Source organism: Pipistrellus kuhlii, unplaced genomic scaffold (genome assembly GCF_014108245.1).
Source record: "Pipistrellus kuhlii isolate mPipKuh1 unplaced genomic scaffold, mPipKuh1.p scaffold_m20_p_14, whole genome shotgun sequence".
Lineage (NCBI taxonomy): Eukaryota > Metazoa > Chordata > Mammalia > Chiroptera > Vespertilionidae > Pipistrellus > Pipistrellus kuhlii.
The window spans coordinates 11630400-11656286 of NW_023425449.1; the positions used below are offsets into that span (position 1 = coordinate 11630400).

A 25887-nucleotide genomic window follows, 5' to 3' on the forward strand; every position below is an offset into this window, starting at 1 on the left:
GCTTGGGATGTAACTTTGGGAAATCTAGAGAAATGATTCAAACTATATTGGGGGGAAAAAAAAAAAAAAAGGAAAGCAAATGAGTAGCGCCAGCTCAAAGGAAAGTACTCTTGGCATAGAGAGGCTTTAGGTCCTGCCTAGGCCTTGCCCTCTCGCTCTTCCAGTATCCATTCCTATTCCCCTCACTTCCCACTCGCTGCAGCCAGGCCGGCCCCGCCCTCGACCCCCGACTCCGCCCACCCTACCCAATGCCTGGCTTTGCTCAGCTTGGCTTGACTGCGGCAGGCTCCGCCCATCAACCCGGTAGGCCCCGCCCACCCTCCCTGGACCGCGGCAGGCTCCGCCCACCAATCCTGGACCGCGGCAGGCCCCGCCCACCCTCCCTGGACCGCGGCAGGCCCCGCCCACCCTCCCTGGACCGCGGCAGGCTCCGCCCACCCTCCCTGGACCGCGGCAGGCTCCGCCCACCCTCCCTGGACCGCGGCAGGCCCCGCCCACCCTCCCTGGACCGCCGCGGCCGCGGGGCGGGGCGGGGCGGGAGGAGCCAGGCTCCGCGGCGGGAGGGGGATCCGCCGTGGAGTTACGGGAAAGTTGTTCCGAGTTCCTGGAGTTTCCCTCTGCGGATCCCCGGACTCGGCCAGCGGGTGCCCCGGCTCCTTTCCTTCCCTCCGGCCTTCGCCGCCCACCAGGCCCCTCCTGTGTCCCGGGCCGCCATGGAGCAGCCGCCGGCGCCCAAGAGGTAAGCAGTGCGGGCCGCGGGGAGCCGGAGGGAGGCGGCGCCGCCGTCGGCGCGGGGCGGGGGCCGCTAGGCCCGGCTGCTCCGGGACACCCTCCCCGCCCGCGGGGCGGGGATCTGGGCGCGCTGGCGGGGGAGAGGGGGGCCCCCCCCGAGTGCCGGGCCTGGTCTGTCTGCGGGGCGCGGGGCTCGGGGGGAGGCGGGGCCCCGGGCCCCGGGCCGCCGGGCCTGGCTCGTGGGCGGGAGGTGGGCAGCGCCGGGCGCCCCGCGGCGGCCGGGCTCCCGGGACGCGCAGAGTTTTCCTCGTGGCAGATTCACGAAGCCAGGGAGACGTCACACCAGGACATTCCTGGGCTTCTCACAGTCATGTAGGTTTCCTTGTCAAATGTTTCTCATAGTATATTGCCTTTTTTTTTTTTTTTTGAGAAGCGGGTGGTTTACGTACAGTTCAAGGAGTTAAATATTAATAGCTACACAGTTTGCCAGACTTACCGTGGATACGCTGCGCTGACAGGTGTCCCTCCCCTGCCCCTCAAGTTCAAAAGTATTTATGGATGCAAGACTAATTTTAAGTTAGGACCCCTCCCCCATATAGTGGTGTTTTTTTTGTTTTTTGTTTTAGCATCTAAAAATAGTGATGCTTGGGTATTTACTGTTAATTCACATTAAATCTTTGATTCGTTGGAAGTGTAAGAGGACACCGTAGTTTGAACTAATATGTGAAATGACCTTAGGAAGCTAAATCCAGGTTACCCATTGATTTAAATCCTTAATGTGTATTTCTTTCCCGCCCCCAAGAATGAATCAGTCAACTAACTGCTGTTGAATAAAATAGTTAACTTCCGTCTTTTAGTTTATAAAACAAGCCTACTAATTTCTCTCCTAGATAGTGTGATGAAGATGAAAGAGTTTGAGTGTTTTGATACCTAGAGATCTTTAGATGGAAGATGGTGTATTCAGGAACATGAAATAATTAAAAGGTTGGAACTTTGTGAGCTATTGTGAACAGGGTGCATGGACATCTGAGCCTCGAGGCCTGAAGACCATCTGTTCAGGTGTAAAAGGGGGTTGTGGACAGGTTTGCAAAAGGGACCTCCTATCAGACAGAGTCCTTGATAAATTCTTTTCTGACGTTTTGTAAAGTGTCCAAATTCTAGTATTGATTGGGCACCTAGTTTTAATACTGTAGGAGAAAATTGTAGTATTTTTTTTTCTTTTGCTTTTTTTTTTTTTTGTCTTGGAAGGACTGAGCCAGCAAGCACCGTAAGAACAACTTGAACAACTCTGAATTGAAGTGGTAGCTCTCTCTATTGATTAGCTATACTTTAGTATCAGAATTTCATTACAAGTGAAAGAGAGCGCCCGCCCTTGCAGGGGTGTAAGAGAAAGTGAGGGGTCAGAGCTAGGTGTGGTAGCATATATCACCATTCCATGTTGACTTACACTTTTTAATATAGTGGTTGCCCATTTAATAAGTTATTTTTAACTCTCTTTAGAGAGACATGTTAATCCAGAAGGCATTTCTGAAGACAGTCTCATATATTTGAATAACTCTTAAAAATTTTTTTTCATAGCATTTTTATTTTTATAATACCATTTAATCCTTAGAGCAACCCTATGGAGTACGTTAGATAACGGGCATTAATTCTACTTTATAGATATGGACACGAAGAGTGTTTGCCCCAGGGAAGTCTATGATAGGAATAACTTGATAGTGAGTTTTTGTATTGTGCCTATTAATTCTTGCCTTCTAATAATGCAATATAGCTATCATTTTTTTGAGGTCGTACTGTTTGCCAGGAACTTTCTATACATTCCTTTATTTATTGTCTTAAGAAATGAGAGTCTCGGTTCTGCAATTTACTATGCTAGCTCTAAATTTAATTTCTTCATCTGTAAAATGTGTCTTGTGGTTATATTGAAGCATTTAGCACAGTGCTCTGTAATGTGTTCAATGATGTTAGCTGTTTATGTTTTCCCTGTTACATGAAGCTCAGAGAGGTTAAATAACTTGGTCCAGTGGAGGAGGTTCCAGAAACTTTTCCCAGCAAGGCGTGTGTTAAACATAAATACAGTAGATGTGGTCTCTCATGACTTTGGGTACCAGAATGGCTTTTAGATTTCTCAGATTTCCTTATCAGGTCTGTCAGATATCTAAAGAAGTCCTTATTAAAATGAAGCCCCCTTGGGAAGGTAAAATCATGAAACGGCTATTAATTATTAGCATTATGTAAGTTGAGTTTATCAGTCCTTTGTAAGGGAACATCTAGTTGAGGAAAAAATGACCACAGAATAGGTAAGTTTTGATAGGTAGAAAAGGAAATGGCCAAAACATGGGCTCTTTACCGAGTAGAACATCGTAGAAAAGGAAATGGATGTCTATGATAGATTGGTGGGCAGTGCTGAGAACTCTGGTTGCCGGATGGCTGCTAGTTATATACAGTATTGCCAGAGAGAGGACAGAATATCATTGCTGGAGAGATATACTCTATCAGAGCAAGATACATTTGTTCCTCAGTTAGATTACAGGGTTACTAGTTATTTAAAATTCATTGATTAAGATATATTTGGAGGAAAAGTTGGTGTGGAACAGTGAAAGAAGCCTGGAAGGATAATAAACAGCAAGAGAGTAAGTTCCTGAGGCTTCTCTAGTCAGATGAGGAGAGTTCTTTGATTTAAGCTGCAGTTGGATTTTGTGGCAATTTTTTTTTAAGTGTGAGAAGTTAGTTTGGAGGAAGTAAAATTGAAGGTTAAAATCAAAATGTTAGGATTACAAAGTACAGTCACATAAATGAAAAGTGAAGTTAGGAAATCAATCATTTCATAAGAGAAAGTGTTGCTAGGAATGAATGGATTATCAGCCACATGATAGACTGTTAAGGAATGAAAAAGCAAAGGTAAAGGGATGAAGATATAGAATAATAAAGTAGAAAGTATTCATATTCTCCTCGGCCTATTGAGCCCACATCAGCCTGTAGAATCAGTGGCCAGAATCTTGGGCCAGAAGTTAGGAGTGGAGATAAACCGCAGAGAATTCCCACCTCTCAGGAATGAAGTTGCATGGAACAGAGCAATAAACCAGGTAAGGAGAAGGAGGGCACCAGGAAAACCGTGAAGACATTGCTGTGAGAAGAGGGGTGGACTTAATATTAATGTCTACATTCCTAAGTCAGGTGTTCTTGGAATGTTAGAAAGTGAAATTCTTGTGTGCTTATTATCAGAGAGATTCTCAAGAGAGGTGAACTCTAAGAACTCTTAGAAAGGTAAAGGCAGGAGGCCCTGGGTAAGCTCCCTACTTCAGAGGCAGGCAAGTGGAAGAGGTGTTCTAAGTAGTCCAAGGGAAAAGAACTGCACAAACAGGAGCATCTTTCTGCTTAAAGACAGTAGATAATCGTAGTTTTCAGTCAATACCAGGCAATTGATTATTAACTTATCCACTGTTCTTTAAGGGGCTGAGATTTGGCATATATTAGTACTGAAGAAGTATAAAGAAAAGGTAAACATTTATTGAACACTAGAGGCCCGATGCATGAAATTCATGCATGAGCAGGCCTTCTTTCCCCGGCTGCCAGCACTGGCTTCCCTCACAGCCTGGCTTCATCCGGAAGGTGGTCCGGAAGGACTTCCAGTCTAATTAGCATATTATGCTTTTATTATTATAGACAGCTAGGTCGAAATTTGTTCTTCTGTTATAATCTAAATGCTCCATTCCAGAAATGTATCAGTAAAGCTTTAATAATAAAGGTTTTAAATTCAGTGCTTCTTGTTTGTATTGTAAGGGAAAAAAGTGCTGAGAATTTTGAATTTCTCTTTTTAAAGATATCTGTTGAACTATAAATACTGTCTCTTCAGCCATCGTATATTAATGGCTTTCAAAAATTAAAAAAAAAATTAAAATTTTGAGACCCAGTGCAGATCCACACACATATAAATAAAAAAAAAACATACATAGTTTTACTTAGAAGTTTCATAAAATGTACTGTGTGCGTGGTTTCTGATATTTTTCTATTTTCTGTTCTGTTTCATTGAGAAACTGCTGGTCACGATCCGCCAAATTATTGTCATGATCTATTAATGTGCTGCAATTGCAGTCTGAGAAAAACATTCCTGTGTGTAGTAGAGACAGTCAGGAAATTGATTTCCTTTCCAACTCCATCCTGATACTTAATATTGAAAGCTTGATGATGGCGTTGCCAACGGAATCCAGAGTGGTGTAATCTACAAACACTAGAGATTTTCTTTAAGGTTCTAAAAGGGGAGGAGGTGAAAAGGGGCCAAGAAAACTATTATTTAAAAGCTACTGTATTTTAAGCTACATATGTCAGTTAAAGTTGGGAAAAATGCAAAATGACAAAGTTTACAAAAGAAAAGATTGTTATGAGGCAAAAGCACATTTTCTTTCTGGTGTCGAATGACCCCGCAGCCTGGAAACATCCAACTATAATTATGACCTCAATTTCTGACTCCCTACCAGCTCCACCCTCTATAATACTAAAGGTCTTTCGATTTTTCTTCTAAAGATAACATTTATACTGTATGATAGAAACTTTCTTTATTTGTCCCAAGCTTCTTTTTCTGTTGTGATTTTATTTGAATTGCCTCATATATTAGGATTACTCTAACCTTAAAAAGCTTTTATATCTTAAAAGGAAGATTCTATATTTGAGATATCTTATTGCAACTGCTCTTTTAATATAGAGTCTCAAGTTAAACAAAAGTAACAAACATACACAGACATATATGAATATTAAAAATAAGTTATTGTTTGCTTATTAGCTGCAGATGACCTTAAATGTCTTAAAAGTACATCACAGGATATATCTTGAAAAATGATTCTGTAGCAAAGTGAGAACTACAGAAAGCTATTAATATGATACCAGACATCTTGGTAAAGAGGTGAAATTGAGTAAAATTTTTCAGGTATTTCAGATATCTTGATGTAACTATTAGTATCTTGATCCACACACACACAAACACACGTGTAAAAATGGGGAAATTATTGAGTGATTCCAAGAATAAGGTAGTTTCTATATTAAAAATATAGAATGTTATTCTCTGTCCAGATCTGGTCATCTTTTCATTTTTAGGATGTTTGGTTTTCTGATGTTGTGGAACCTAGAGCCCTATAATTGGAAAGAAATGCAAGTTAAAATTATTTTTTTTGTAGTTTTGGTAAACTTTTTGTTGTTGTTAATCCTCACCTGAGGATATTTTTTTCCGTTGATTTTTTTTTAGAGGCCGGGGGGGGGGGGCAGGGTGGGGGGGAAGAAAGAGGGAAAGAGAAGAGACAGACCGACATCAATATGAGAGAGAAGCATTGATTGGTTGTGCATGCACCCTGACCAGGGCTGGGGATCGAATCTTCAACCCACACCCTTGACCATGAATCGAACCTGGTGAACCCTTTGATGAGTGGGCCAGTGGTCTAATTACTTAGCAGCACTGGCCAGTACGGTAAACTTTTTTGAGGAAAGTATAAAATGAAAGAGTAGGCAGCTTATTTCTCCTGTCTCTACAAGGTTGCCCCAATCTCCTGTTTCTTTCTAAAAACTGACTTTACTCACCGATCATTGCTCATGGCAGAAATTGACTGTCAGCCTTGAGTTCATTCATTTCGCTCACTTATTCATTTACTCAGTAATTAATAATTACCTGCCTTTCAAATACCAGTGCAGGGAACACTGCTGAATGAGATAGATGGGAACTTTGTTCTCATAGGACATACAGTCTAATTGGAGCTTAAGCTAAGAAGGCTAGAAGTAGCCTGCATTGACAAAGAAAAATGGTGAAACCTGCTCAATAGGACAGTTGACAGAAGCTTCTCTGAAAAGGTAATATTTAAGCTGTGATCTGACATTGAGAGGTTATCCGTAAGAGCAGCCAGAAAGTGTATTCCAGGTAAAGGTAAAAGCTGTAAGAAGACCAAGAGGTGGAGAGAAGGTTAGTGTGTGGAAGGAATCTTAAGTGAGGCCACTGTGGGTGGGTTATGGAATGGGAGGAAGTGTTGGAGATGAGGCCAGAGAGCTGGGCAGGGATTCAGTGGTGCAGGCCAATGGTTTTAAGTCAGAGTGCAGTGTGCTGTCATTGAAGAGTTTTAAGCATATTATGCTTTTAAAAGACAAGTTACCGTATTTTTCGGACCATAAGACGCACTTTCCCCCCCCCAGAAGTGGGGGGGAAAAGTCCCTGCGTCTTATGGTCCAAATATAGCCTACACATATACTTTTAAAAAAAAGTTTTTTTACTTGCCGGGCTCTGTGTGGTCTCTGTGTGCTTGCTCGGCTCTAAAATGGTTCTAAATGCTGCTGTTTACTTTACAGGGTTGATTACATGTGTTTATGACTGTGATGTTGGGTTTTAATGCACATAAAATATTTTAGGATACTATTTGTTTCAGAATCTTTTTTTCTTCATTTCTCTTCTCTAAAGACTGGTGCGTCTTATGGTCCGGAGCGTCTTATGGTCCGAAAAATACGGTAGTTCCCTATTTTTCTCCAAAGGGGACCAATTCTTTATTTTTCAAAAATGCCATCATGAGCTGTTGGATTTAAACACATTTGATGGGTTTTTAAACCATTGCAGGTACTATTGTTGAAGTTCGAAGTGTCTCATCTTTGGTCAGTGGGAGTCTCTTGAGGAGACAGTGTGACTCTAGTGGCAGCTTCCTACTGTCTGAGGTGATTACACAGGCAGGGCTCATCTTGTCCATTTTCTGTCCCAGATCTGGTCCAGCCATTTCTCTAAGAAGCCCTGCTTTCTTTTAGTGAGAAATGGTATTTCAGTAGCAGGACAACTGACTCTTTTCCAAACTGTGGCACTGGCAGTTTTGGGTTTCTTTCCCTGGGTAATATCTTCACATAAATATTTGATTTTAAGTTTGACTCAGAAATTGGGCAAGTATGGGCAAATTCTGCGGCAGAGACTATTTAGAGTGGACTGTTACCCTCATGTCCTCCCTCGCTTACTCTGGTTACCCTGACTGTTATCCTAACGTCCAGCCGCACGTTCTCCCCGCTAAATGTTTCAGGTGACCCAGTTTCTTCTTTTCTTAAATGAAAAAGATGTGGAAAACAAAAGAATCCAAGGCAAATGACACCACTAATGATAAGATCAGATTTCAGGCCTCATTTTTTTAAGGTAGAACACTTAACCTGCCTAGTCTTGTGCACATAAAAATGTATCTGCAGACAAACAAACAAAATTCAGGGGCATTTTGAGGCTGCTTTATAAATTTAACCTTAACTCAGTGTGATGAATTGCAAAATGAAGCACATCCAGATATTAAATGCCATGTGCTAAAGCTTTTTAGTGTTTATATCAACCCCTCCTGTTAAGTTTTATTGTGCTTTAAATAAATAAATAAAATGAGGTATTTGTCTCAGTGATATCAATTGGTAATTTACATTTCTCAGTGTGTCACATAACTTATTTCTAGAATTAGTTTTGAAGTAATTACCTACTATATTAAGACATTAAGTTGCACATATACATGAGGAACATTTGTAATAATATGAACAGTAAAGATTTATTGAAAAAATAAAAAAATAAAAAAATAAAAAATATGGCTTGAAAAAAAAATTCCCTTTCCTTTCCTCTATGAAATCAATAAAAATTTATTAAAAAAACAAAGGACAAAAAACTCCAACTAGTTTTGATAGAAATCATTCCAAAATGAGAAAACACGTGAGCAGTGGTCTGAGCCTGATCATTTTGAGGAGCAAAATTAGAGCTTCAAAGAGTATTTATACCTGAACAAATACAGTAGCATTACTTCTATAGTAGTTTACTTTTATAGTAGGTTTTTAAAAAATTTATAGAGATGAAGTATGTAGGCTATTTTTCTTGTAATGAATGACCTTTAATAAAGGCTTCAGGGGTGAAGGATGGAGAAAAATCTCAGCTTCTTTTGCTTTAAAGCTCTTTGCGAGGAAATTATAATTTTAGAGTATTTTTGGGCAAAGAGCCCAGCCTGAGAGGAAATGGTGTGACAGAGTTGAAAACAAGACTTTCATTGAATTTAAAAAGTCTTCTATCCATTGTAGAATATCTTTTTCAGCTAGATGTAGTGCCAGTAATCAGTTACCCCCCTATTTTGATATAGTTTTATAAAACTAAAATTATGAGATCATCAAAGTATATTTATTTTGTTATTAAAAGTGATACTTATTAGCTAAACAGTTAGGAACCAGAGCTTCAGAGTTAGATAGACCTAGGTTCTAAGCTTCTGCCATTTACTGTGTGCAGCAGTGGGCCAGTTAACTTTTCCGAGTCTCAGTATGCTCACTTGTAAAATGGAGGTGCTAATAGTATCCCTTTTCTGGGTCTTGTGAAGATTAAGTGAAATAGTGATTGTAAATCATTAGTCTCTGAAGACAGTTTCCAAAGTGTTTTAAAGATGTATTTGGCATTATCAACACATTTTGAAGGAACATGTAATTTTCCAAGAGGATAAAAGCTTTCACTTGGATGCATATGTTAAGAAAAAAAGAAAAGAAAAGAAAATCAGTATTACTACTGTAGAGCTAACTATCTACTAAATATTTACAAAATGTTTGTCCTTTAAAAAGCAAAAGGGAGCAGAAGAAAAATGATCTTGGAATTTTGTTAGTATGGGATAAAATGTACTTCCTGTTGCTGAAAGAAAAGATGTTTGATTTTGTGGATTCAAAATCAATTTCGGCATTGTATAATTTAGAAAACATTCATTATTGAAGGCTAGCTTTAAGACTTTTTGACATTGTTTGATAATGAACTGTTGAAGGACTAAAGGATGAAAACTTTTTTCATATGTCTCTAACAGTGTTCAAGATGAAACTGCTAGGGTTAGAGACCAGAACTTAGTTTTAAATGAGATATTACGTGTAAAATGAAGCATAGAGCTTAATTAGCACATAGCAATAATAACAGCATGATTTTTATAACACTTTGTGAAATTAAATAGCTACAGTTGGAACCCTTGTGCATTGTTGACGGGATGGTAAATAGTGCAGTCATTGTAGAAAACAGTGTGGTGGTTCCTTAAAAAATTAAGCATACAATTGCTATATGATCCAGCAATTTCACTTCTAGAAATATACAGGAAAGAATTGATATCAGGGACTCAAATAGATATTTGGACAGCAGATTTTATTTTCAACATTATTCACAAGAGCTAAAAGATGGAAATAACCTTAGTGTTCACTGATGGAAGAATGGCTAAGGGAAATGTGATATATACCACATTTACAATCTGGACAAGGAATAAAATTGTGATATGTGCTACAACATGGGTGAATCTTGAAAACATGCTAGAGTGAAAGAAGCCAGACCCAAAAGGACCCATATTGTATGATTCCATTTATATGCGGCACTTACAATACTCAGATTCATAGAGACAGAAAATAGAATGGTGTTTACCAGGCCTGGGAAGAGGAGGAAGTGGGAAGTTGTCAAATGGGTCCAGTTTTAGTTTGGCATGATGAAAAGTTCTGGAGATGGATAGTGATGATGCTTACAGAATAGTGTGAATATACTTAATGCCATTTAATTATACAATTGAAAATAGTTAAAATATCAAGTGTTACCTCTTTTATAACTGGCCTGTTTCTTATCTAGGGTTAATTTGCATTTTGGTGTTTCAGACTTGACAAGAAAGAGCTGTCACTCCTGACTAGTTTCAGATAGTCATGGCTGCAGTCCCCTAAATTTGCACTTTCTTTTCCTGTCATATATATATATATAATTTTACACAAATGATTTCATTTACTTTGTAGAGAAGGTTGAAATCCTGTGATCAGTAGGCAGAAAAACTATCTTAGGTACTATCATTTTGATTTTCTTTGATTATCGTTCCTACATAATTTTGCTTCTATCACAGAAGGGGAATTTCTTCTCTTTCCTTCCATTTGATCTTTGAACATGTCCCTTTCATACTTTTTATGATTTTACTCCTATAATTACATTTTTGTTACCCAATTCTAGATCTTTAAAATCTGTTTTCAAGTGTTCATTTGGTCTCAGCCTTCCAAATCAGGCCTTGTCTATATAATGAAACTGACTTTAGGTTGCAGGTTGTCAGTCATTGCTCAAAAAGATCAGAAACCCTTTCTCTGAACTTAGCTCCCTCATATCTCTGTTTCTTGAAGCTTTCTCTTTCTCATTTTTCTATTGCTTCTGTTTTCCTATCTTAGGTGCTTTTCTTCCCAATTCATAATTGACAAGACATTATGTTTTCTTTTTCTCCTTTTTTTTTAAATGTGGTTATTTCTTTGGTGAGTTTATCCACGGCTTCAACTTTGATTGAAATGACCCACAAATACACACTTTTGGAATCTTTGTACTCAGTCTTCTTCAGTAATCTCATTAAAGGCAGTGTGTTAAAAATGGAATCTTTACCTTCCATCTACCTTCTACTAATTAGTGGTGCCACTGCTTTTTCTATTTGTATTTGGTGTCTTCCTTCTGCTTTGTTTCCTGTATTAGTTATTCTGTTACTCAGGTCCTTTGAGGCCACAAAGAAGAGAGGTATACAGATTACCTTCAGTAATAGCATTTTATTGTGGAGTGCTCAGGAAATGTGCCTGGGGTGGCATGGGAAATGCCTTAGTCAGCTGCTAGTGTCCTCTGAGCTTCAGTGTCTCTTATATAGGCCTCCCTCAGAGAGATTGCAGGTGCCGTTCCAGACCACAGCAATAGAGTGGGTATTGCAATGCAGTGATTTGTATCCTTTTTGCTGGTCAAGGATCTTGCCTTCACCTTGTAAAACTACACCTTGAAGTGCATCTAGTAGATTGCTTGTCTCCATTTTGTTTAATTCTATTCCTGGAGTTTTGCTCTGGGTCCTGAACATGTTTCTTTGTCTTCTCATTTTGGCAGCCCGGCCCTCCTGTGTTTGATTCTGTGTGTTAGGTAGAACTACTATGTCTCCTGCACTTGGTAGAATGGCCTTTTGAAGTAGGTGTCCAGTAGGGTCCAGTGGCACAGCCTCCCCAATCACCTGAGCTGGGCACTCCAGGTGTGGCTCTGCTCCCTCCCCCCAAAACCCTGTGTGGGCTGTTGCTCTACAACCATGGAGAAACAGCTGTGCAGGGGTCGACCCCACAGAGCAGGATGTACTTCAGTGGGCTCTGGTGCCTTCTGAGTCCGCCCTTTGAGTGCATTCCTGGTGGGGAGGATATTGGGTGTTCTTTGACATGGTCTGAAACTCTACTTTCTGCCCTTTCCAGGGCCATTCAGCATGAGCTACAAAGCAATCTGCAGGTGGCTGTTACTTGTACTGGGCTTGGAGGTGCCCAGGAGAGACCAAAGCTATGAACCAAGACTGGCTGCCACTAGTGCTGGGCCTGGGGCCACATAGTGAGAGGTATGAGACATGCCAAGGCCAAAAATAATGACTTAATGTGGGGTTAATAGCATATATAGAAGTAAAACATAGAACAAAACAGCACAAAGGAATTGTGAGACCTCTAAATTTATTCCCTTCAGCCCCTACCCCAAGATTTTTTTGACTCTTGAGATTCCACATCAATTTCAGGATTTCCCCCCCTATTCTTCAAAAAATGAAAATAAATGCCATTGGGATGTTGATAGAGATTGCATTGAATCTGTATGTTGCTTTGAATAGTATGGACATTTAAATAACATTAAGTCTTCCAACCAATCCACAAGATAGGATATCTTTCCACTTATTTTTACCTTCTTTGGTTTCTTTTTAAGCAGTGTTTTATAGTTTGTGTGTCTTTCATCTCCATGGTTAAATTTTATCCCTAAGTTCTTTATCCTTTCTTTATACTATAACGAATGGGATTGTTTTTTAAAATTTCATTTTAGTATGGTCATTGCAAATGTATACAAGTGCAGCTGATTTTTGTATATTGATTTTGTGTCCTGCAACTTTGCTGAAATTTATTAGTTACAACAGGTTTTTGTGTTTTTTTTTTTTTGTTTTGTTTTGTTTTTTCGGGTGGGGAGGATCTTTATTGTTTTCTACAGATGAAATCATGTTATCTGTGAACAGAGGTAATTTTATTTTTTCCCCATTTTTTCTTTGTGTTTTATTGTTACTTGTCTTACTGCTTTAGGGTATGTACTATGTTGAATAGTAGTGGGTATCCTTTCTTGTTTTTGATCTTAGAGGAAAAGCTTTCAGTCTTTTACCACTAAGTATGTTGTGAGCTTTTCATTATATTGAGGGAAATTCCTTTTATTTCTAGTCTGTTAAGTGTTTTTATCATGGAAGGGTGTTGGCCTTTGTCATATGCTTTTTCTGCATCACTTAAGATAACTATGTGGTTTTTGTCCTTTATTTGTTAATGATTGATTTTCATGTGTTGAACCAGTCTTACATTCCAGGTATACATTTCATTTGGTCACAGTTATAATCCTTTTAATGTGCTGTTGAATTTTTTTTGCTAGTATTATATTTTTATATCAATATTTATTAGGGATATTGGTCTATATTTTTCATGTTGTAGTTTTGATAGCAAAGTAATGCTGAGTTTAGAGATGTTTCCTCCTCTTCAATTCTTTGGGAGACTTTGAGGGATATTGTTGTTAATTCTTCCTTTAAATGTTGAGTAGAATTCTCCATTAATGCCATTTAATATTAGGCTTTTCTTTGTTGAGAGATTCTTTATTACTTTTTAATTCTCTTCACTGGTTATGGGTCTGTTTAGATTTTTTATTTCTTCACTATTCAGTCTTAGCAGTCTATATATTTCTAAGAATTTGTCCATTTCTTCTAGGTTACCTGATTTGTTGTGTATAATTGTTCATAGTACTCTCTTATAATCATTTTTATTTCTGTGACATCAGTTTTAATATCTCCTCTTTCATTTGTAATTTTAGTTGACTTCTTTTTTTCATAGTCTAGCTAAGGATTTATCAATTTGGTTGGTCTTCTAAGAAAACCAACTCATTTTCTGTTTTAGTATGTTTGGGCTGCTATAATAAAATACCACAGATTGGGTGTAAACAATAGAAGTTTATTTTTCACAGTTCTGGAATCTTGGAATTCCAAGATTAAGGTGTCAGGATGGTCACATTCAAATGGAAACCCTTCTCCTGGTTCATAGCTGACAATTCTAAGTGTTTCTCTGGGTCAATTTTATGAGGGCTCTACCCCATGACTTAATCACCCCCACACCCCTAATACCATAATCTTTAGGGTTTGGATTTCAACAGTTACGTTTTGGGAGGATACAGATATTTATACCATAGCAGGTTTGTTGACTTTTTTCTATTGTCTTTCTAGTCTACTTTATGTATTTGTGCCTAATCTTTATTATTTCTTTCCTCTATTAACTTTGGGTTTAGTTTGGTTTTCTTGTCTCTTGAGGTGTGATGTTTAAATGTAAGGGTTTACTGCTCTGAACTTACCTGGGGCCTGCAGGCTGGGGGAAGCTCCTGCATTGAGTGTTTGCCCCCTAATGGTCAGTGCATGTCATAGAGACCGGTTGTTCCACCATTTGGTTGATTTGCATATTAGGCTTTTATTATATAGGATAGTTCCTGATTTCAAATATGTTTAGTAATTTTTGATTGAATTCTTGAAATTGTAAGTTTTACACTGTTGAAGTCTGGATTTTGTTTTAGTTTAAGAAGTTACAGACTTTTTCTGGTAGGCAGTTATCTTTGAATAGGCTGTGTTTTGAGGCTTGTTTTTTGTTAAATATATTTTATTGATTTTTTCCAGAGAGGAAAGGAGAGGGATAGAGAGCTAGAAACATCGATGAGAGAGAGACATTGACCAGCTGCCTCCTGCACAACCCCTAATGGGGATGTGCCCGCAGCCAATGTACATGCCCTTGACCAGAATTGAATCTAGGACCCTTCAGTCTGCAGACCAACGCTCTATCCACTGAGCCAAACCGGTTTCGGCTTGAGGCTTGTTTTTAATCTCCTTTTGGGAGAATCAAGAGTAGCCTCTATATTTTGGTAATGCTGTCTCCTTTCTAAAATATGGCTATTCAGGTATTGTTTCTGAGTGTCCTTTGTATTTGCAAGAGTTCTCTCAGCTTTTGTTGCTGGGAAGGATTCTCAGCTTTGCGTGATCTCTGGGAGGAGTTGTTTTAGAGTTCCCTGGTCATGGTTTTCCCTTAGGAAATTGATTTTGCTGAGCTTTGTAGTGTTTTTTTGTAAGCATGTGCAGATTGGCGTTAGTCAAGAAAACTTCTGGGTTGCTGGACCTCTTTCTCTGCATACCTCTCTTCTTGAAGGTATTCAGTAATAAAATTTCATTTTCCTTGCCACTCCACAACCCATCTCTTGTTTCTTCAACTTAGCAAAAATGCTGGGCTCCACTTGGATTCCTTTTTCCCTGTGCTTTAGTCTGCCCAAACTTCTTGATCCTAAAGTCTTGATAATGCGGCTGATCTCGTCCCCTTTTCTCAGGGATCTCAGTTCTGAAATGCCTTATATCTAATGTCTGAAAATAGTTGTTTCCTGTATTTGTTGAGTTTTCTGGTTGTTTACAACAGACAGATAATTCTGGATCCGGTAACTTTTTTTGTGTTCAGAAGTGGAAATTCTGTAATTGATACTTCTGAATTTTTTTGTTTTGTTTGAACTTTCAAAAGCTTTGGACATGGTCAAGCACTAACTTCTTGTCCTACATGACCTCATTTCTTAAACATTGATGTTTTTCTAGGAGCTGTTTTCTCCCTGACCCTGATTTCTTTTTAGAAATTTTCTTGATGATTTTATCCCTTCTCATGTCTTCAGGCCTCATCTATGTTCTGGTGGTACAAAAAATAATATTTTCAACTCATCTCTTTTGGGATTCAAATATACTCTTGCTTGCTGGAAATCTACATTTGGAAGAGTTGACTTAAACACTTAATATTCCCCCTCCAAATTGTTTTCTACTAGTGTTCTTAGCTTAAATGACATTAAATCAAAGGCTTAAGAGATATCTCAACTCCTCTCTTTCCCTCATCATCCTATATTTAATCCAAACCACTACCTGTTGATTATGCCTCTTGAATAGTTTATCTTCTATCCATTCTTACTACGTATTAGGATTATATTCTTTGCATCCATATATGGATTAAGATTCTAAATAGTTTCCCTTTTCTATTGTTGCTCATTGCATGTCCTTCCTCTGCATTACATATAGTAGGTATTGCAGTGACTTTATTAATTTCATACATATTATTACATATATATTATGACATGATTATGCTTATATATACTTATTTATTAATATATATACTTCTGTATTTGTGTGTGTATATGTGGGACTTTATCCTATAGAATACTAATACATAGGTGAGTTGTCTTATGCATAAGCTTATTTATCAAAGTGTTGTTTATAATAGCAAAAGGGAACCTGTGTGTTCATAAATAAGGAATTGGTGAGTAAGAGATGCTATATCTTTGCAATCAAGTAGAATGTAGATGTACGGGAAAAAGGAATAAGGATGCTTTCTATGTACTTTTTAAAGATCTCCAACATGAGTTACATTTAAGTGAAAACAGCCAAGTGCACAACAGCATGTATAAAAAAGAACGTGTGTAAAAATGCTGGGTTGAAAATGGGGAGAAGTAAAAACATATTCATTTTGTATAAAAGTTTCACAAGAAGCTAAATAAAAGTGGGTTGGAAGGAGACTACTTACTGTATACACTTTTATATTTGAGTTTTGAACCATTTGAATGTATTACCTCTTTAAAATAAAATTAAAAATTTTATTAAAGGTCTTAAATATTTTCTTCTTGTCTTTTTGTCACTAGTAAGCTAAAAAAGCTGAGTGAAGACAGTTTGACTAAGCAGCCTGAAGAAGTTTTTGATGTATTAGAGAAACTTGGGGAAGGGTAAGTATAAAACATATGAAAATACCATTTACTTTTGTATATGTGTGTGTGTTTGCATAGTCTCTTTACCTCACAGTTTCATTTATAAACAATTATAAAGATGCTATATAATATAAAGTTTTCTATTTGCTTGAGTAGAATAGTAACAGTATGGAAGGAACATACCTCAACATAATAAAGACCATATATGACAAGTCCACATTTAACTTCATATCGGTGAAAAGCTGAAAGATTTCTTCTAAGATCCGGAATAAGACATGTATGGCCACTCTGGCTACTTTCATTCAACATAGTATTGGAAGTCCTAGCCAGAGCAGTTAAGGCAAGAAAAAAGAAATACAGAGCATCCAGATCAGAAAGGAAGAAGTAAAATTGTCTCTGTTCACAGTTGACATAATACTAAATAGAGATTCCACAAAACTGTTAGAATTAATAAATGAATTTAGTAAAGTTGCAGAATATAAATTAATATACAAAAAGTTGCATTTTTATAACTATAAGAAAGAGAAATTATGAAAACAATACAATTTATAATTACATCAAAAAGAATAAAATACCTAGAAATTAATTTAATCAAGATGGTGAAAAATCTGCACACTGGAAGCAATGATGAAAAAATTTAAGAAGACATTAATAAATGGAAAAATATTCTGTGCTCATTGATTGAGAGAATTAATATGTTAAAATGTCCATTCTATGCAAAGCAATCTATAGATTCAGTACAATCTATTAATATTCCAATAGCATTTTTCACAGAAATAGAACAAAGAATTCTAAAATTTAGATAGAATTGTAAAAGATAACTAAAAGTTGAAGCAATCTTGGGGAAAAAAACAACCACCAGATTTGGAGGAATTATGTGCTTTGATTTTAAATTATATTATAAAGTTATATTATAGTAATCAAAACAGTATGACATTAGTATAAAAACAAACACATATAATAGCTCAGAAATAAGCCCATGGATGTATAGTCAATTTATGACAGAGGAGCCAAGAATATACAACCAGGAAAGGATAGTCTCTTTAATAAATGATGTTTAGAAAACCAAACAGCTACATGGAAAATTCTGATATTGGACCCCTATTTTGTACCATACACAAAAATAAAATTAAAATGGATTAAAGACTTGAATGTAAGATCTGAAACCATAAAACTCCTAGAAGAAAAGAGGAGACAAATAAGCTTCTTGACATCTGTCTTGGCAATAAACTTTTGAATTTGCTACCAAAATACAAAGATAACAAGAGGAAAAATAAAGGAGTGGGACAATATTCTAAGCAGCTCTACATAGCAAAAGAAACGATCAATAAAATAAAAAGTCAACTTGTGGGATGGGAGAAAATATTTGTAAGTCATATATCTGAGAAGGGGTTAATATCCAAAGGACATAAAGAACCCTTGCAACTCAATACAAAAAACCAAACATTGCAGTTAAAAAATGGGCAGAGAATCTGAACAGACACATCTCAAAAAGGACATATGGAAGGCCAATCGATATAAGAAAAGATGCTCAACATCAATAATTGTCAGAAAATGCAAATGAAAACTATAATGAGGTATCACTTCACATATGTCAGAATGGCTACCATCAATAAATCCATAAATGACCAGTGTTGGCCAGGATGGAGAAAAGGGAACCCTTGTGCACTGTTGGTGGAATGCAGATTGGTGCAGCCACTATGGAAAACAGAATGGAGTTTCCTCAAAAGATTAAAAATGGGCCTGCCTTACTACCCATTGATTCCACTATCAGGGATTTATATGAAGAAACCCAAAACACTAATTCAAAAGAATACATATACCCCTATGATCATTGCAATATTATTTACTGTAGCCAAGATTTGGAAGCAGCTCAAGTGTCCATTAGTAGATGAGTGGATAAAAAAACTGTGATCCATTTATACAATGGAATACTACTGGCCATAATAAAAGGAAATTCTTGCCTTTTGCTACAGCATGGAGGGATCTGGAAATTATGCTAAGTGAAATAAGCCAGTCAGAGAAAGACAAATACCATATGATTTCACTTATACGTGGAATTTAATGAACAAAATAAACTGACGAACAAAATAAACAGAAACAGACTCATAGATCCAGACTGACAGCTGTGAGTGTGTGGTCTTCCTCTTGAGAAGATGACAGTGAAAGGAGCATTTGAGGATGCTTTGGATCCATGACTTAGGAGGGAACATATTCCCTGCTTCCCTAACTTCGGAATCACGTAGTCCCCAACTGAGGGGTTCAGTTGCCCTTAAGCAGTCTGAACAGGCATGGAACTTTATTATTTTGGGAATAATTTTGCTTTAGGTGAGATTAGTCTTTGTTCCTAACTTGAGACTTCGGCGGTTTTTATTCTGTATTTCATTCTTTTTCTTTTTAAAAATAGTTTACTGATTTTTAGAGAGAGAGGAGGGATAGAGATAAACATCGATGTGAAAATGCAGTATTGACTGGCTGTTTTCTGCACTCCTCCTTCCTTAAAAATAGAGCCCGAAACCCTGGCATGAGCCCTTGCCTGGGAATCAAACCAGCAACCTTTTGGCTCACGGGACAACACCCAACCAACTGAACCACACTGGCCAGGGCTTTATTTCATTTTTTTTTGGTTTTGTTTTGTTAATTTTCACCTGAGGATATTTTTTCCATTGCTTTTCTGAGAGAGTGAGAGGAAGGGAAGAAGAGGGAGAGAGTGAGAAAGAGAGAAACATTGATGTAAGATACATCAACTAGTTGCCTCCCACATCCACCCTGATGAAGGTCAGGGAGCAAACCCGCAACCCACTTATGTGCCCTTGGCTGGGAATCAAACCCATGACCCTTTGGTGAATGGGCTAACACTCTAACTACTTAGCAACACAGGCCAGTGCTATTTATTATTTTAATTTCCATTTTTATTTTCTTAATGCTGCATTTGTTTGAGTTGATAAGCTGTAAGTCTCTTTCATTTATAAGAAAAACAATCTTTATATATTAACGATTTTAAGAGATTTTTAAGTCAATAATTGAAGCATTAAAGCTAAAGTATAATTAACTTTTCTTATTTGTTTGATTTGTCATCATTAAATCATGCTTTAAACTAGGAAAGACTGTGTTCACAAACTGTAGACTCTCTAATAGTTATGATGTTTGAAAGGAAAAAATAAATGTCTTGGTTTCTTTTAGGTCTTATGGAAGTGTATTTAAAGCAATACACAAGGAATCTGGTCAAGTTGTGGCAATTAAACAAGTACCTGTTGAGTCAGATCTTCAGGAAATAATCAAAGAAATTTCCATAATGCAGCAATGTGACAGGTATGAAGAGCTTTAATTTTTTTTTTGTTTTCCTTCATTTTGATGAGTTTTGCTAACAATGTATAATAAAACTAGAGGCCAGGTGCATGACAATTGTGCACTTGGGTGGGTGTGTCCCTCAGCCCGGCCTATGCCCTCTCATAGTCCAGGAGCCCTTGGGAAATGTCCAACGGACAGCTTGGGCCTGCTCCCCACTGGGAAAGAGCCTAAGCCATTAGACATCCGTACTGCTGCCATGGAGGCAGAAGAGGCTCCCTCCACCGCCACTGCACTCGCCAGCTGTGAGCCCGGCTTTTAGCTGAGTGGCGCTCCCCCTATGGGAGCACACTGACCACCAGGCCCAGCTCTTGTGTTGAGCGTTTGCCCCCTGGTGGTCAGTGCATGTCATAGCGACTGGTCATTCTGCTGTTTGGTTGATTTGCATATTAGCCTTTTATTATATAGGATGTGTTATTTGGTCATCTGTTTAGTTTTCTGACTTCCGTTGGAAGTGAGACTAAAATCCTTGTCTTTCGGACTTACAGCTCTTAAGCAGAATTAATGATATAAAGCAGCAAGTGGTGGTAGAAAATACTCAATTTTCCCATTTTTCAGGGCGAATTTATGGGTGAAAATTATTTTTTTATGTTAAGGGGGGGGGTGTCATTTAATAGTCTTTTTTATATTACTCTTTTAAAAATAATCTTATGTAACTAATTCATTAAAAGAACATTTGCTGAGCATCCCTAATGGGCCAGGAATTGTTGCAGAATCTAGGAATACAAGAGAGCTAAAAATAAATAGCTATAATAAAGCTGAGTCACTATACCGACTGGTGTGGGAGGTGATGTGAGAACAAGGAGGCAGGGCACTTATCTTAGCCAGGAGTCGGAAGTCTGGAATGCTGAGGAAGAGTTAAACTGGTGAAGAAATGGAGGGATGTGAGAGAGTATAGAGGATTACAGGTAAGTGCTCACTGGTGTATGCTATTCTGACAAGGTTTAAATGACTGGAATGGAAAGTATGAGACTGAGATTTGTGTGACCTGAGTTGTAAGTAAACGGAGCTGATCATGAAGGGGCTTAGTACGCCTATTAAATGACGTGAGGATGCAGAGTGTATAAATGATGACTGTATTTAGCCTATAATTACTTAAAGTAATAAAATTTATTATTCTCCCTTTACAAAAGGTCTAGAGTTAGGGCTGGTATAGCAGCACCAGTGTAATGACTCTTAGGCTTCTTTTCTTATGTTGTGCTATTCTCAGCATGTGGCCTTTGCTTTCATGTTTGTGGTCTCATGATAGTAAGAGGGCTGCTCCAGCTTCAGCCTTATGTCTGTATAGCAGGAGGGAGAAGGGAAGAAGCAGGAAAGGGCTTTCCCAGAACCCCCTAGCTAATGTTTTATTTATTAGAATTGGCACACAGTGACTTAGAACCAGTGACTTAGGGGAGTCTGGACACATTATCACCCCTGGTCAAAACAGGGGCGCTTATTAGTAAGAGATCTATGGAAAACTGTCTCTTCCAACAGTATATAAGATCCTTATAAGTTTGTTGGCTCATGAAGTGACTGAATAATTTTAGAGGAATGTTGTTCTTAGGTGTGTTTAATTTTGCTTTTCTTTACTGTGTGTTATATATTTAGATTATGTTACATATTTCCCATTAAGGCTGTGTAACAGGAAATTCAAGTGGTTATAGAAAAATATTATATTCCCCAGTCTTCAGTCCCCAGATCAAAAAATATAATTACAAAATTTCCCCAGAATTTCTATTTGGTACTAGATACAGAAAATAAAAAAATATGCTTACTACAGTCTCTTGCATGCATTGACTACCATAACCTTCTAAGTGGTCTACCTGTGTTCATGTTTGCTTTCCTACATTCTAGCTTTGAAACAGCAGAGAAATCTTTAAACTTCTTTGATCTTATCTTGCATGACTAATAAAGCCCAATCTTCTTTTCTTGGTTTTAAATTCTTTGTTGTTCTACTCCTGCTTCTCGCTGCAACTCCACTGTGTTCTACCTGACTCTTCACTCACCTTATTCTAGGCAAACTGGTTTTTGATTCCTGAAAATGACTTGCTCTTTCTCTCCTAAGGGCTTTTACACAGACAGTTCTTGGCTACTGAATGCTTTTCATCTGTCAACCTTTGAATCTTAGCTTCATTGTTATTCCATTGGGCGGGCCTAAATTAGATCCCTTCTATTAATTTTTCTGTGATTGTTCATTTGTTCACTTACATTTGTACATGTAAGAAGGGAGGCTCTGAGGAAGAATGTAGAGTGAGACAGATGATTGGCACCTATCTTCATAGAGCTTCTTTTCTTCTGGGGGAGGCAGATAAAATCAATGACAGTAATGACAAGATCTAAGTGCTTTAAAGGTAAAAAGAGTACTGATATGAAGGTTATCAGAGGATGGCCAGGAGTAGGCCACTATAGACATAAAACCTTAAGCATTTCTCTCTTTTCCAAACCTAATTTGTAACCCACACACTCAATGAGGGAGGTTATTTTATTGTTTATAGCAAACCCATATCTACTTTTGAAGTTTTATGCCCTAGTTGGTTTGGCTCAGTGGATAGAGCCTCGGCCTGCGGACTGAAGGGTCCCGGGTTCGATTCTGATCAAGGGCACATGCCCAGGTTGCAGTCTGCATCCCCAGTAGAAGGAATGCTCATTGATGTTTCTGTCTCTCTCTCCCTCTCCCTTCCTCTTTGAAATCAAGTTTCTTCATATATTCCAAGCCAGAGGCTACCATGAAATATGGATGTACTTCATTTTTTCATATGAGCTAGGATTACTTTTGTTTACCAAAGTGTTGAATGCAAAATAAATTATTAGCTAGTTTTTCTCATAACACCTTTTCTTACCACAGTAATTATATTTATTTGTGGGTTTGCTTCTCTAATATCTGTGTATTTGATGTAGATGTGTGCTGTATGAGAGTCAGGATTGTATCTGTTTGGTTCACCACTGCAAATTGAACATCTGGTCTAATTTCTGACTTAAGTAGAATGAATGAATGAATGAATGTTGAGTAAATGATAGGAATTACGTTTGGATGTGAGTCTTTAATGTGGCTGTTGAATTCTATCTGCTTAAATAATTTTCTAGGTTAAAATAATGAGACCATGTTTTATGATATTGTGTTACAATCATGTTGAGCTTTGATCCATTTATGATTGTGTATTAGAATGGGTCACACATTATTTTTTGAAAATAATTTTACCTTGCCCCAAAGGATTTTTTTTAGGCTCAGACCTAAAGGGAGAGAGAGTTGCCTTTTCAGGTAGCTGCCCACATTAGAATTACTAATTTTTCTAAAAGCTGCCACTTATACTAATAGAATTGCCAATTACTTAGTGTATACTGCAAAATAAAATATATATATATTTTCTGTAATTTAAATAAAATTTTAAATCGTCACCAAGAATATTTTTCCATTGATTTTTAAAGAGAGTGTAAGAGGGAGGGAAAGACAGAGAGAAATATCAATGTGAGAGAAACACATCGATTGGTTGCCTTTGTCCAGGGAGAAATCTATAACCGAGGTACATGCCCTTGACTGGAATCGAACCTGGGACCCTTCTGTCTGCGGGCCAATGCTCTATCCACTGAGCCAAACTGGCTAGGGCCATATACATTTTCTATATGCTTTTTCAGTGAATATAATCTTGAACTGACTGGTACTTAATATCTTTCAAAAGTTTGAATGAGAAAATGAATATTTAAAGAGTTTTTTGAAGGATGTGCAATATGTGTTGTAAAATTTGTGGGTCTATTCAAAGGCACCTATAGAGCTTTTAAAAGACCTACTGAATTAGAACATGTAAGGTCTGGGTCAAGATGGTTCTGATGCATAGCCAGGTATTAGAGCAATACTCCCTATAAAGGCTAACACACAGCCACTCACACTCCATGGAAAAGTATGTAAGGAAGCTTTTCAGTGTTTCTTGTAAGTTGAAGTTCTTAAATGGCTCCTTCAGTGAATACTTATGAACTCCTAATATATTCTTTATAGTCCCAAGATCTAGCAAAGTTGAGTATGTCTGTAAATTTCACCCCCTACCGGGGATGTGCCTGCAACCAAGGTACATGCCCTTGACCAGCATTGAACCTGGGACCTTTCAGTTCACAGACCGACACTCTATCACTGAGCCAAACCGGTTTTGGCTAAATTTAAGATGTGGGATGGTAGTAATGAGAGATATAGGTAGAGAGGTAGACTTTGAAAGGTTTTTATGTGTTACAAAGCAGTTAAGACTTTTTCCTTTCAGAGCTTTTTATTTCTTAATTGAGAGAGCAATATGATCAGCTTATTTTACTTTTGATTTAAAGGGAGGTTACCTTGTCAACTCTATGGGGGCAGAAAACTATGACAAGGAAGTAATTCTGTGCAAGAGATAAAGAGGAGCAATGGGGATGAATCAGAATTAAATTTTAGCCTTACAGCTACCGGTATTGGTTTAAGCCTTTTAAGCGCTAACCAATCTGCTCTACCCTTGACTTCAGGACAGCTGAAGTTATAAAGACTCTGCTGAGAAGTCGCCCCAGACTTTTTTTGGTGGTCTCTTTATGTAGTCTTTTCTACTAATTTCCATTTTTATTGTTGTTTTGCTTATTTAATTCCTGTGTCTTATTTATCTTACACTGATGACACTTTTCATGATAGCTGCTACTGCAAAAAAAATCTATTGAACAAGTTGTCCCCTAAACATACCATTTTTAATTCTTTCCTTTCTATTTATGTGCCTTTGCTGAGGGCCTTTCCCTTTTCTCGAATGTTAATATGTCTCATTTCTACCCACATTTTGAAGTATAACCTTTTTTTCATAAGTCAGCTCCCTTCTTTTCTACAGAGTTTTCTCTGATGGCTCCTGCATGGCCACATCCTCTTTGAGCTCTTATAGCATTTTAGCTCTCTACTGTTAGTTTATGTCACCTCGTAATTTTCATCTTTTTATGTGAATATGGATTGTATGCCTCTTTGAGTTCTGCAAAGTGTTTTACACATCGCTGTATATAGCATACCCTTAATAAATTTCATGGTGGTCATTTTTCTTTTTGTTAAGTCTTCCTAAAACAACTTGGTTATAAACACAGTTTATTCTGCTCTGAAAGACATAAAATCTTAGTTCAGAAATACTTTAACTTGTTAAAAATTTTAATTATCTGAATTTAAAGCAGAAATATTCCCCCCCCCCCCGCTTCCGAATTTTCAAAGGTCAAAATGAAAGAGAATTAAAAAATTTTTTTTGTCTCATTGAAATATAAAGCCTTTTAAAGTTGAGTGTTAATATTTTATTTGAAAAATCCTTTAGAAGATTTGTATTTAAAATGCTTTAGTTAATGAAAAATACTTTCATTTGTTTCTTATGTTTAATAGTAATTTTTTACCAAAGCAAGCCTTAGTTGCTTGGGAATCACTGAAAACATTTGGGCCTCTTCTGGTTTGCAATCCTCTTAAATTTCATCCATCAATTAAAGACTAATTAAGATAGTTGGTGAACTCTACATATAGACAAATCAGTGTATAATAGAACTTTAGCAATTAAGTTTACTTATGGGAACATTATGAAATGTTGAAATACTTTGCTTTGGGATTAAGAAATCATTTTCTTTGGGAATTAACTAAGCTTAATTGTCGATATATTTTTTTATAGCCCCTATGTTGTAAAGTACTATGGCAGTTACTTTAAGAACACAGACCTCTGGATTGTTATGGAGTACTGTGGTGCTGGCTCTGTCTCGGATATAATTAGATTACGAAACAAGACAGTAAGTATTTTTAAATTGTTTGTTAATCTTGTTTCTAAAGATTCATATTTAGAATCTGACTAGGTAATATTTTGTTAAAAGAAAATATTAGTGTGGAAAAAAGAAAGTTTTAGAGTGTAAAAGGATCTAATTTAAGGCATGAGAACCAGCTACATATCTTTATGGCAAACTTAGAAGTCATATGATTGTGTAATTTATTTATTGGGATTAATTTTTGGTAAGTCACCAAGAACTTACTATGGTGCTTCTCTTTTTTCATTTTGTATCATTATGCACAATCTTTATTAACTTGAGTTCAA

General features: G+C 37.5%; 1 protein-coding gene across 5 annotated transcripts in view; it reads left to right on the forward strand.

Moving 5' to 3' along the window:
- Positions 1–527: 527 nt before the first annotated feature.
- Positions 528–25887, forward strand: part of STK3 (serine/threonine kinase 3) — a 195186-nt gene continuing 169826 nt past the window's right edge. For 4 of the 5 annotated variants that reach the window (XM_036436767.2, XM_036436768.2, XM_036436765.2 and 1 more), the window contains exons 1-4: positions 528–739; positions 16448–16528; positions 19694–19822; positions 25474–25588. In XM_036436767.2, coding sequence (XP_036292660.1) covers positions 714–739; positions 16448–16528; positions 19694–19822; positions 25474–25588 — 351 coding nt within the window. In that variant the 5' untranslated portion in view covers positions 528–713. The remainder of the gene's footprint in view (positions 740–16447; positions 16529–19693; positions 19823–25473; positions 25589–25887) is intronic. The other variant, XM_036436763.2, reaches the window with a different exon arrangement.